Source organism: Grosmannia clavigera (genome assembly GCF_000143105.1).
Source record: "Grosmannia clavigera kw1407 unplaced genomic scaffold GCSC_113, whole genome shotgun sequence".
Taxonomy (NCBI): Eukaryota; Fungi; Ascomycota; class Sordariomycetes; order Ophiostomatales; family Ophiostomataceae; genus Leptographium; species Leptographium clavigerum.
Window position 1 is genome coordinate 171,945 of NW_014040831.1, and position 11,149 is coordinate 183,093.

The window sequence follows — 11,149 nt, forward strand, 5'->3', positions numbered from 1 at the left end:
ATCAGATATTCACGAGGCGAACTTCAAGGTAGGTGTCCCAGCCTGTCTATAATCTGTAATTATCTAAAGTACGCACAGGTTCCTGTAGGCGGTTGGCCGGCTGACCCTCAGTTGGCTGAAGTTGGCCGATACCTCCAACTTGCAATGGATAATGACCTTGAAGGTGGGCATGCCTAATGAACTTGAGCGATTGGAAATCCCCATTAGCTATCTAACAAGTAATCACTAGGTTACACACTCTTTGTATGGAACACTTTGCTGGGTTGGGATAAGGCTGAGTACCAAACATTTATCATGGGTATGCGAAAAGCTCTTCGGAGCAAGCAGATTCACGCATACATCAAAGTACGATATATATGGGGCCGTAAGCCTTCATTCTGAGAACTGGCCCACCGGCCGGCCATGCTGTGTTTGTTCTAAATTCTCAGGTAGACTGTAGTAGTAGTCTATATTGTGGCGAGGGGAGGTCACGGATTGTCACTGGCCTAAATACCTTATGTTACCCGTCTCCACTTCATCGTCTTACCTCATCCTGACAATCCTCTTCTTCCCTTATTTTCGCCCGTCCTAAAGAGTCTGGATGAGGCATCGCTAACATTCTTCTAAAGCATAGAAAGAGCTGCGTATGACAATGCGTAGGGAAGAATGTAGATTTTGTAGTCACGGCATCTTTGCACATAGGAGTTGAACCCTGTCACATGCCCATAGGTGACGCCTGTCGTCGTTCCGTTTTTGACAACGGGGAGAATCGAACTAGTTTCCATAGAATGTTGCTAATAAAACCAACCCTTTTTGTTGATCGTACTAACTTCAATGAACAAGCAACAAGGTACGTCGGATAAATCTTTCGTCGTTACCTCTATCAATTAACTAATAGAGTTACATGCGCTGTTCTCTTTGCCTAATAATTGTTTCCGGGACAAGTTGTAAACACTGAAGAACCTTTTGTCGAAGATACTTAGTGCGAGCTAACACACAACAAACAAAGGAAGCAATGGTCTCGACGATCTGGGCAAAAAGTGCGGATGTTATCTCTAGTTTGATAGCTCAGTGCTCCTCCCTTTGTGTAACATTGGCCTCCCTCTCAACTGCCATTTACTAGAGCCTAACAAGACCTGGGAGTAGGGTATACGCACATTGTCTTAGCTATGTTAGTAAATAGCAAAGGCTTAATATTTCTATATTGTCTTTTGCAGACTGGTTATGATAGTTGTGTTGTTTGCAGTCACACATGGGCTTTTGCATCTTTAAACCCCTTTTTACTAAACATTCCTACTTGCGGCTCTCCACCATCTGCGGCTCGAGTGTAGATTTATCGATAATACAATCCGTTTTCCTTATCACGGTGCATTTACAAGGCACTGTCGTCCCCGTTGCAACAGGCGGAGGAATGCCGAAAAGGGAACTTGGCCACTCTTCGTTATGTGAAATTACGGACTAATGGCCATAGTCCCTTGTTCTAGTCCTCAATCAGACATCCAACATGGAGCCACACCTCGCTGGATTCCCTCGCTGTTCTGCGCTGCTAGCTGAGCTGCGCCTCCTGCGCGTATCCTCGGTTTGTTGCCCTGCCCAGACTGCGCCATGTTCTCCTACGAGCACCGGCGAGTGCCGGAAGCCGGCAGCACCACTGGGACTGGCGACTGCGCTGGAGCGTCCTCGCGGACACGGCTACAACGGCGCCGGTCATCTTTCCGCCCCTGCACACATGCCGAGAGTCCTGCCTTCTGTGGCTTCTGCGGTACTCCCTGTCACCTCGATATCTGGACCTAAAGACGTGGGGATGGCCGTTGGTTACAGAGAAGAGAAGGATATTATAAAGACAGGGATTCTGACAGTGATACATCGGTGCATGGTTCCTGCCAAGTCCAGCCAACTCCTTAGCGCCGAGCGATCGATCGATGGTCGATCGCTTGACATCACGTGCCGCGCCGCACTCGGCATTATTGAGGGGCATTGCATCATTGCGCTAAAGAGCTTCGAACACTGGCGGGAAATGTTAGCAATTCGACGACGAAACATCGAGCCCATCTTGCCGACAATCGCCCTTTCCCGATGAGCGATTTGCAGACGGTCACGACGAACGAGACCAGATGCGAGAGAACCTTTCTTCTGCGCTTACATCCTGATCTTTGCGACTCTCTCCGCCCCGCCTCGAAGGCAGACACAGAACGGTCGATTCTTCTCGACTCATTCTCGACAACGCGCGACATGCGCATGGCTGCGTCCGCTCGCTGGCCATGATTGCACGTGGCATCCCGCGGGCGGCGACGCTCAGCGCGCAACGGGTGCACTGCGGATGGTTGTGGGCGGCACCGTGGTCTCCGGGCTGTCCGGCCGCGGCGGCCATGCTTGATCGCCGGCGGGGCGTCTTTTTGTCCGCGTCGGTCTTTTCGACGACGGCGAGCTGGCGTGCAGTTAACAAGGCAGCCGGATCTGGCAAGGTGGCGGCAGCGTCAGAAGCAGCAGCGGCAGATGTGCGAATACAAAAGAAAATTGCGGTGCCGACAGACCCGCTCACGGGCCCGGAAAAATCGGCCAAGGAGCAGCGGACGGCCGACTGGGCGATCATGAAGGAGATGTCGCGGTACCTGTGGCCGCGTGGCGGGAGCGGTAGCATGGACACGAAGCTGCGGGTGTCGCTGGCTGTGTCACTGCTGGTGGGCGCCAAGGTGCTGAACGTGCAGGTGCCGTTTTACTTTAAGAGCATCGTGGACGCGATGAATATTGACGTGGCTGCAGCCGGCGGCACAGCAGCCGCGGTGGCCGGCAGCATGATCCTGGCGTATGGGGCGACACGCATCGGGGCGACCGTGCTGCAGGAGCTGCGCAACGCCGTGTTTGCGTCGGTGGCCCAGAAAGCCATCCGCAACGTCGCCCGCAACGTGTTCGACCACCTGCTCCACCTCGACCTCGGCTTCCACTTGGCCAAGCAGACGGGCGGGCTCACGCGAGCGATCGACCGCGGCACCAAGGGTATCAGCTTTCTGCTCAGCAGCATGGTCTTTCACATCCTGCCGACCGTGCTCGAGATCGGCATGGTCTGCGCCATCCTCACGTACCAGTACGGCGCACAGTTTGCGGCCATCACGGTCGCCACCATGGCTGCCTACACCGGCTTCACCATCACCACGACGGCCTGGCGCACCAAGTTCCGCCGCCAGGCCAACGCGGCCGACAATCGGGCATCCACGGTGGCGGTCGACTCGCTGATCAACTACGAATCGGTCAAGTACTACAACAATGAGCCGTTCGAGGTGGCCCGCTACGACGCCGCTCTCCGCCAGTACCAGAAGAGCTCAATCAAGGTAGCCACCTCGCTGGCCTTCCTTAACAGCGGCCAGAACATTATCTTCTCGTCCGCTCTCACGGCCATGATGTACCTCGGCGCCGACGGCATTGCCTCCGACAGCCTCACTGTCGGCGACCTCGTCATGATCAACCAGCTGGTCTTTCAGCTGTCCGTGCCGCTCAACTTCCTCGGCAGCGTCTACCGCGAGCTGCGCCAGTCCCTGCTCGACATGGACACCCTCTTCAGCCTGCAGCGCGTCAACGTGGCCGTGCGCGACGCTCCCAATGCCCAGCCACTGCTGCTGACTAATGGTGGTGCCATCCGTTTTGATCACGTGACCTTTGGCTACCACCCTGATCGACCCATAATGCGCGACCTCTGCCTCGCCATACCGGCCGGCAAGAAAGTCGCCATCGTCGGCCCCAGTGGCTGCGGCAAGTCCACCCTGCTTCGCCTTCTCTTCCGCTTTTACGACGTCGACCAAGGCCGCATCCTGATTGACGACCAGGACCTCCGTCACGTCACCCTCGACTCGCTGCGTCGCAGCATCGGTGTCGTCCCCCAGGATACCGCCCTCTTCAACGATACCGTCGAGCACAACATTGCGTACGGCCAGCTCGATGCCCCCCATGACCGCGTCGTTGCCGCCGCCCGCCGTGCTCAGGTCCACGACATCATCCAGTCCTGGAAGCACGGCTACCAGACAAAAGTCGGCGAGCGCGGCCTCATGATCAGCGGCGGCGAGAAGCAGCGTCTGGCCGTGGCTCGCCTGCTGCTCAAAGACCCGCCCCTGCTCTTCTTCGACGAGGCCACCAGTGCTCTCGACACCCACACCGAGGCCGCCCTCATGGCCAACATTAACAGCATCTTGCGCGAAAAGTCCCGCACCAGCGTCTTTGTTGCCCATCGCCTGCGCACCATCTACGATGCCGACCTCATCGTCGTCCTGAAAGAAGGCTCTGTCGCCGAAATGGGTACCCACCGTGAACTGATCGACCGCAATGGCGTCTATGCCGAGCTGTGGAGCGGTACGTTGTTTTCTCTGGCTGCTGTTGCTCTGGGCCTTTCTCTTCTTATGCTAACGATCGTCAGCCCAGGAGACAAACTTTCAGGTCGAGGATGTCGAGGAGGGCGACGAGTCCATCACCGACGACGACGACACCCCTACCAAGTAAATACGACACGGACATTCGTCGGCTTGGATTGCCAGATAATATCAGGAATTTGTTTATATTTGATCCTATTATATGCGCTCCTTCAACAGCTCCTATTCCCTTCCCCTCTAAAGCCCGAGCACCACCTTCTTCAGCTCCTCGAAGTTAGGCGTGCCGTAGCCGGTGACAGGGTCCCAGCCAACGGTCGCGTTCCAGTGAGCGCCCGGCACGATGCCAGCGCCAGCCGGCTCGTACTGGTCGGTCTGGTAGTTGACACCGTTGCAGCCAACGGAATAGCCGTCCGTGATGTCGTTGAGAACCGAAGGTCCATAGGTGTAGATCAGCGGGTTGAGCCAGCCCAGAGTGGACTTGCCGCTACGCAGGCGGGCGTCGTTCAGCAGGCCGACAATGCCAGCCCAAACAGGCGCCGCAGCGCTGGTGCCGCCCGACGGGCCTGGCTGGTCGAAGTAGATGATCTCGTAGGCGGGCGAAACGCTGTGAGCAGACACGTCGGGGAAGCCACGGCCACTGAAGTTGGTGTACGGGGCATAGTACTTGACCGTGCTCGCGTTCACGTGATCGGAGAGGTACTCGCTGACAGCCTTGTCCTGGTAGGACGGCCGCGGGAAGTACTTGCTGAAGCCGCCGGAAGAGCCCTTCCAGGCGATCTCTGGCGAGACGTTGACGGTGCCGCCGACAGCCGTCACGTACGGGCACGTGGCCGGGTAGATGGGGTTGAACTCGACCGTGGTGTTGTCGGGGGCCAGGCAGCCAGCACCGACACCCATGTCGCCAGACGAGTGCAGCACGGTGATTCCGCGCAGACCCAGCATGCCGATAAGGTTGCAGGTGTAATTGGCGTAGTTGTACGGGACAGACTGGATGAGTCAGCACGGAGCAGCAGACAGAGAGAAAGAGAGAAGGGAAAGGGAAAACATACATCCTCCTCGTCACCATACGAGTTGGAAATTGCCTGGGGCAGCTCGCTGTTGGACTTGGCCAGCAGGTAGCTGAGGTACGGCAGGTACGGCTCGTTCTGGTTTTCTGCAGCCGAGGGCAGGTCGATGTCGGCGACAAACGGTCTGGAGAGCGAACCGTTAGCAGGCCGATCACGCATTTCGACACACACAGAGATAAAACGTACGGAGAGCCGCCAGTGATGTATTCGATGACGGGCAGCGGGTGCGAGACGCCGATGATGTTCTGGACATCCAGGTTGGCCTCATCGACGGATGCGGTCCACTTGTCCTGGTCGTTGGTGGCGTTGGCGATGAGCTCGACGGTAAAGTTCTGTGCCGCAATGCCGTTCCGCTCCTCGTACGTGAACACGTCTGCGTAAAGGGCCGACTGGTTGAGGAAGCTGCCGAAGCCGACACGCGAGCCGGAGCTGGCGTCGGGCGTGTAGTTGCCGACGTTGTAGAGCTGCTTGAGGCAGGCAGGTGTGATGGAAGTCGAGCAGGCGGCATCGATGGTAGTGGACGTGCCCCTAGCCTTGACCAGGCTCGGGGACCTAGCCGTCTTAGAGGCCGGAACGGGGGCGGGGGCACCACGGCGCGGTGCAAACGCCGCGGTCTTGCCAAAGTAGTTGCCGGGGTCGACAAGGGCGACATGGGCAGCCACGTGGTCGGGCACGGAGTACGACAGCGTGCGCAGCTTCGTGGTGGCCGCATTGGCCTCGTGGGTGTAGAAGTCGTACGAGGCGTTGAACAGGGTGTTGGCGCCGTCAACGGTCGCGGCCACGTCGACAAAACCGTCGCGCACCGAGAACGTCTGGACGGCGCTGCTGCTCTTGAGCCAAGCTGTCACGACCTGCACGGCCTCGTCCGAGGGTCCATACTTGGCCGTGATCCCTTCCACATCTTCGTGGGCACCGTAGCTGGCGCTGTTCGGCGACGAGACCGACAACAAGTGCGACTCGAGCTGATCGATGTTCTGCAGCGCCAAGGCAATGGTGAAGACCTGCGCCGACGAAGTCCGGGCGTTGATCTTGGCCGCTGGAGCCACCGACCAGCCTTTGGGCACGGTGTCGATGCTGCTGATCACCGCCGCTTCGGCGGCCGGCAAGAGCAGCAGCGACGAGACGGCCAGGGCCAGGGTGGCCATAGAGCCGCGGAGGGTACTGCAAGCCATTGGAGAGGGGAGAGAGGAGGGGAGGGAGAGACGGAAAAGGTGAGAGGAGTGAGTGGAAGAGAGAGCTCAACGGGAGAAGGCACCGAGACGGTCTGGTTCTTATATCAGCACCCACGGCTTACTGGAGGACCACTGCAGCTCGTGTTCGCGCATGGTGCTCTGTCGCCATGTGGTGCCGCAATGGCGGCGATGGCATGTCAACAACCACAGCTCATTCATCCTGCTCGCCGATCGAGGTTCCATTTCAAGCTACCGCCCCTGTTGCTGGATCCTGTTCGCTCCCAGCACGCAGCCAAGTGCCTGCCAAGAAGAGTAAAGACTTGCACATCTATCAGGAGAGGGTGTGGGGAGGCGTGTGGAGAGTGTGCGCGGATCCAACGGGCGGTGGATTGTGCTGTGTACCGATTGGAGAGAGATCGAGAGAGAGAACAAGCGAGACAGAAGATGGAGCTACTTCGTATTCCATGCAGCATTACCCAATTAGGCATGAGCTTTATCGGCACCTGCCAGGGCTCAGGCCCGCGGCAGTGCTGCTGGTACGATTAGCTGCCGATCCCCTTTGGGCAGGAGCCCTCTTGTTTGTTTGTCAAGGTGTTTTTGAGTGACGCAAGCTCTCTCGCCATGGCGGCCAGCATGCTAAGCAAGATAGCGCTGTAAGTGGGCGCTGTTCCTACATGTCCGCGGGTTGGGTCTTCCGATTCCAGTGGGTTCCGCCTGGACTTCCCAGCTTCCTGTCGCAGTAAGAAGCTTGTCTGCCGAAGGACCCCAAGTAGATTTAGTGCGCCCGCCACAACCTAGGCCCACATAGGCTGTTGCCTACTGAATATACGGATACGGAGTAATACTCCGTACGAGTCTACGATAGGTGTCCGCCTGCTGCTTCGGGAAGCACTGGCCAACTTGTTTGTTTGGGCTTCGTATTCACGCGAACGAATCGTATTTATGCGAACGAAGCAGCATGACATCACGATATGACCTGTGGAGTCCGGTAGACGGTCTAGCTATGTGTTTCAAGTCGCATTTATTTGGTAATGGCCGATTTCATTCATGAGAGCTCCCAACAATGCAATGATACGAACAGAAAACATGTAAAATGGTTTGCGACATCCGACAGAGATCGAGAAGCGACAGTCGAGAGAGGAGTCAGCCCGAGCGGTTCAGGCCCCCGGAAACGCCGCTGCTGCGCGGCAGAGATCTCGCAGCGTCTTAGGCACGCGTCCGTCCTGCAGCTCCTGCACTACCTGGTCGATGATTGACCGGTCTGGGATGCGTTGGGCCCGAGACTTGCGCAGCCAATACTCGAACGGACCGCCTGTTGGAATGTCAGCGGGGGAAGAGGGAAGAAGACGAGAGAAGAGAATTTGGAAGACGAGCGAAAAAACAAGCGGAAGGACGAGCGAAGAAGGGCAAGAAAGGAACAAGATAACGGCCACAAAAAAAAAAAAAAACTCACGGTTCCGGTCCAGCGCATCGCCCAGCTCAGCACACCGCTCGTCCGGCTCGTGCTCCGTGTGCATGTCAAAGTAGTGCGACATGAGCTTGCCCATGTCCTTGAGCGGCCACTTGGACGGCGCGCTCGGCTGCCGTCCGGCGCCTGCCATCAGATACTTTTCCGACGTGCAGAGCCGGCATTTCCAAAAGCCCAGCCGCTGCAGCGAATATGTCGCGTCTCGCTCATCCGCCTCGTCCGTCCCATTTGTCGCCGACGTCATTGCCGTCATCGTCGATAGCATCGTCACATCAGCCGCTGCTGCCGTCGCATCCGGATCCAGGCTACAGCGCCGGCTGCCGACCATGCTGCCGTCCACGTTGCTGTCGCTGCCACAACCATTGCTGCTGTGCACGCTGATTGTGTCCTGTCCGCTGGCCTCGGACACGGCGCGCACCCGCTTGGCTGCCGGGTCGCCCGGCAGAGCCGTCACCGACATCGACCGCTTTGTCATCGGCCCTGCCGGCCCCTGCAGCGTCTTTGACCGCGACGCCAGCGTGACGCTGCTGTCACGCCCTCCTGCACTGCCGTGGACGATGCGCCCCAGCGGTCGCCCGCCCTTGAGCAGCCGCTGCGCCTCCAACATCTCGCGGCGGTGCTGGCTGAAGCGAATCTGATGGCCCAGGTCAAGTCGCCGCAGCTGCAGTGTGCGCATCTCCTGTGGCGTCAGGTCGGGCTGCGCCAGCTGCGAGTCGCAAAAGTCGAGGTCCACCGCGTACGCGTCCACATCCTCGTTCAGCTGCCGGTAACTAATAGCGTCCAGGTCGATGCCAGCCGCCGCATAACCTCCGCCTGCACCCAAGCTGCTTCGCGGCGTCTCGCGATACCGCCCACCACGACTGGTCGCTCCGTTGGCCTGGCCACGGCCAGTGCCGTTGACCAGACTAATGCGTCGCCCGAGTCCGTTGGCTTCTGCCGTGGCAGGCGTCACCGTAGCCTGGCCATTTGTCGCGGGCGGCGGTGGTGATAATGCAGACGCCTTGGCCGCTGCAGCTGCTGTCAGCATTGCCGATTGCACGGCGGCACCCGCCATCACAACAGAATTGCTGTCAGAGATCGTCTCGCCACTTGGTGACAGATCGCGGCTCACGGCTTGCTCGTCAGTCAAGCTTGTTGTGCCCGTGACGTTCTCCTTGGTATGTCAGCTAGATGAATGGCAAAAAACGGACCGAAACTCGCAGAGTGTGAGTGAGTACCGGAAAAGCGGCGCTTGACTCTTTGTCAGAGGCTGACTGTCTGGTCCTGGCATCTGCTGCAGAGCCGGCAACGTGGATCTCGGGCGCTGAAGCTGAAGCTGAACCGTTCTCAATAGCCGGTGCGTCCGTCATGGATTTCCGCGGTATGCGACCTGCCTTTCTCGGCGTGCTTTCTGCTTTGGACTTTCCGTTTTGGTGGCGACTGGTTAGGGACTTGCGCCCTGGAGGTCTACCTCTTGGAGGCATGGCGCCGGCGACTATTGATATACAACCTCGGGCTTTGCAGGCGCGAAACGAAAACGAACGAGAGACCACAGGATCAAAGGGAGCCTAAGCGAGACTGGGTGGGAAGAAAGAAAAAGAAATGATGGGTGGTGAAAGAGAGTATGCAGGGAGCAAGTGTCTGTGTGCAGTTGGCCGCTTTCTGCACACGCGGTCGCGATTAAAAGAAAGTCGTCAAGCCCAAAGGTGAAGCAGGCTACTTCGTCTCAGTGCGCGAGTGTGTGTGCCGTGCTGTTGGTGAACCGGGAATTCGAGAGGCGAGATGGAACGGGAAGAGGTGAAAAGAGAAAAAGTTGGGATCGCTCTTGACCCAGAGCGGGGGTGGAGAAGGGGGGTGCGTGAAGAAAGAAAAGAAAGATACCCCAGGAAACAAAGGGTAAAAAGAGAAATCGAAGGGCCGACTTCCTTGAAGGAGCCTCTTTTATGTTCCCTTCTTTTAAACGTCTCTTTTCGTCACCAAATTTGATGTTGGCGATTGAAAAAAGACACAATTCGGGATTTGAAAGAAAAATGTTGTCGCGGTTTTGTAGACAGGAGAGCAAAAATAAAAGAGAAAAGGAAAAGAGGAAAAAAAGAAAAAAAAGATTAAGGAAAAATAACCCATCGACGCGTGTTGAACAAAATGTGGGACATTGAATTCTCCTTGACCTCAAAGCTTAAGGTCGGCGTCTGTGCACACTTCTTATTCTCGAAAGCTTCCTGTCGGAAATGTGCAAGTAATTGTATATATTTACACGCATTTACACGATCAGATGTGTTTCGCAGGGAATTGACACATGCTTGAACATTCTCTTCTGCGGCTTATTTTCTCGCTGCCTGTAATAGTAAAATAGTGCATGGCTTTTCGGTGGTTAGTGAATCACACTGTGATTTGCTACTTCTGCGTGTACCACTGTATAAAACATCTATGAGCTTACAATTTCATTTTGAATTTCTTAGCATCGGGCCTGAATCTCACTACGTATCTGTGCAATCCATTGATCTGGTCGCAGGATTTATTGTTTACTTGTACTTGACTTTAAGAGGGTAAGAGATGGTGATCTTGTCTCAGGCACTGTGCAAAGTCGGCCCATTCTCCCCAGCTCCACCTAGGCATCTAGCACTGGCGCTAAGCAGCCCTGTGCCGGAGTGTACCAACTGAGGGGTTGTGGACGGGTCCCTGTTGAATGCTTGGCTCTATCGGTTTTTATCCCATGCTTACCGAGTGCTCTTATACTCCGTAGTTTATGGCGTATCCTCTATGGATTTTTTTGTTAAAGTCATTTCACCTACACAGTCCACGTTCTATGCCGTTCCATACGTGTAAGCTAGAAATTACTAAATCTCCATTGGCTGATCTCCTTTCTCGCTAGGCCCATTGCGTACATATATAGATGCTTCGCCAAGTTTTTGCTGGAGGCATGACCTATCCCGGTTATCAGTTTGGGGTAGAAGAAACTCTATTGACGAGTATATGCTATAAGATTCTAGATAAGGTCCGACAATTTATGTATCTTTCTCCCTTCGGTACCAACACGGTTTCAGCACGCTTTATAATTCTTGCTGCCCCTTTTTATACTTTCTTTTCTGGGCTAAAACCGACTAGCACGACACGGGCGGTAATAAA

The 11,149-nt window shown here is 56.1% G+C and overlaps 3 protein-coding genes across 3 annotated transcripts; 1 reads left to right on the forward strand and 2 right to left on the reverse strand.

The window, feature by feature from the left end:
• Positions 1-1,483: 1,483 nt before the first annotated feature.
• Positions 1,484-4,467, forward strand: CMQ_3624 (transporter mitochondrial precursor; the record flags this gene model as incomplete). Its single annotated transcript, XM_014319562.1, has 3 exons — positions 1,484-1,998; positions 2,165-4,320; positions 4,385-4,467. 3 exons carry the CDS (start codon positions 1,484-1,486, stop codon positions 4,465-4,467), a joined length of 2,754 nt encoding a protein of 917 aa, XP_014175037.1.
• Positions 4,468-4,574: 107 nt separating this feature from the next.
• CMQ_3415 (tripeptidyl peptidase a) lies at positions 4,575-6,745 on the reverse strand (the record flags this gene model as incomplete). The annotated part of the gene is made up of 4 exons (XM_014319353.1): positions 4,575-5,324; positions 5,387-5,528; positions 5,591-6,565; positions 6,699-6,745. The coding sequence occupies 4 exons, from the start codon at positions 6,743-6,745 to the stop codon at positions 4,575-4,577; spliced, it is 1,914 nt and encodes a 637-aa protein (XP_014174828.1).
• A 988-nt stretch (positions 6,746-7,733) lies between these two features.
• Positions 7,734-9,393, reverse strand: CMQ_3632 (uncharacterized protein; the record flags this gene model as incomplete). The annotated part of the gene is made up of 3 exons (XM_014319570.1): positions 7,734-7,888; positions 8,030-9,197; positions 9,235-9,393. The coding sequence occupies 3 exons, from the start codon at positions 9,391-9,393 to the stop codon at positions 7,734-7,736; spliced, it is 1,482 nt and encodes a 493-aa protein (XP_014175045.1).
• Between the last annotated feature and the right edge of the window lie 1,756 nt (positions 9,394-11,149).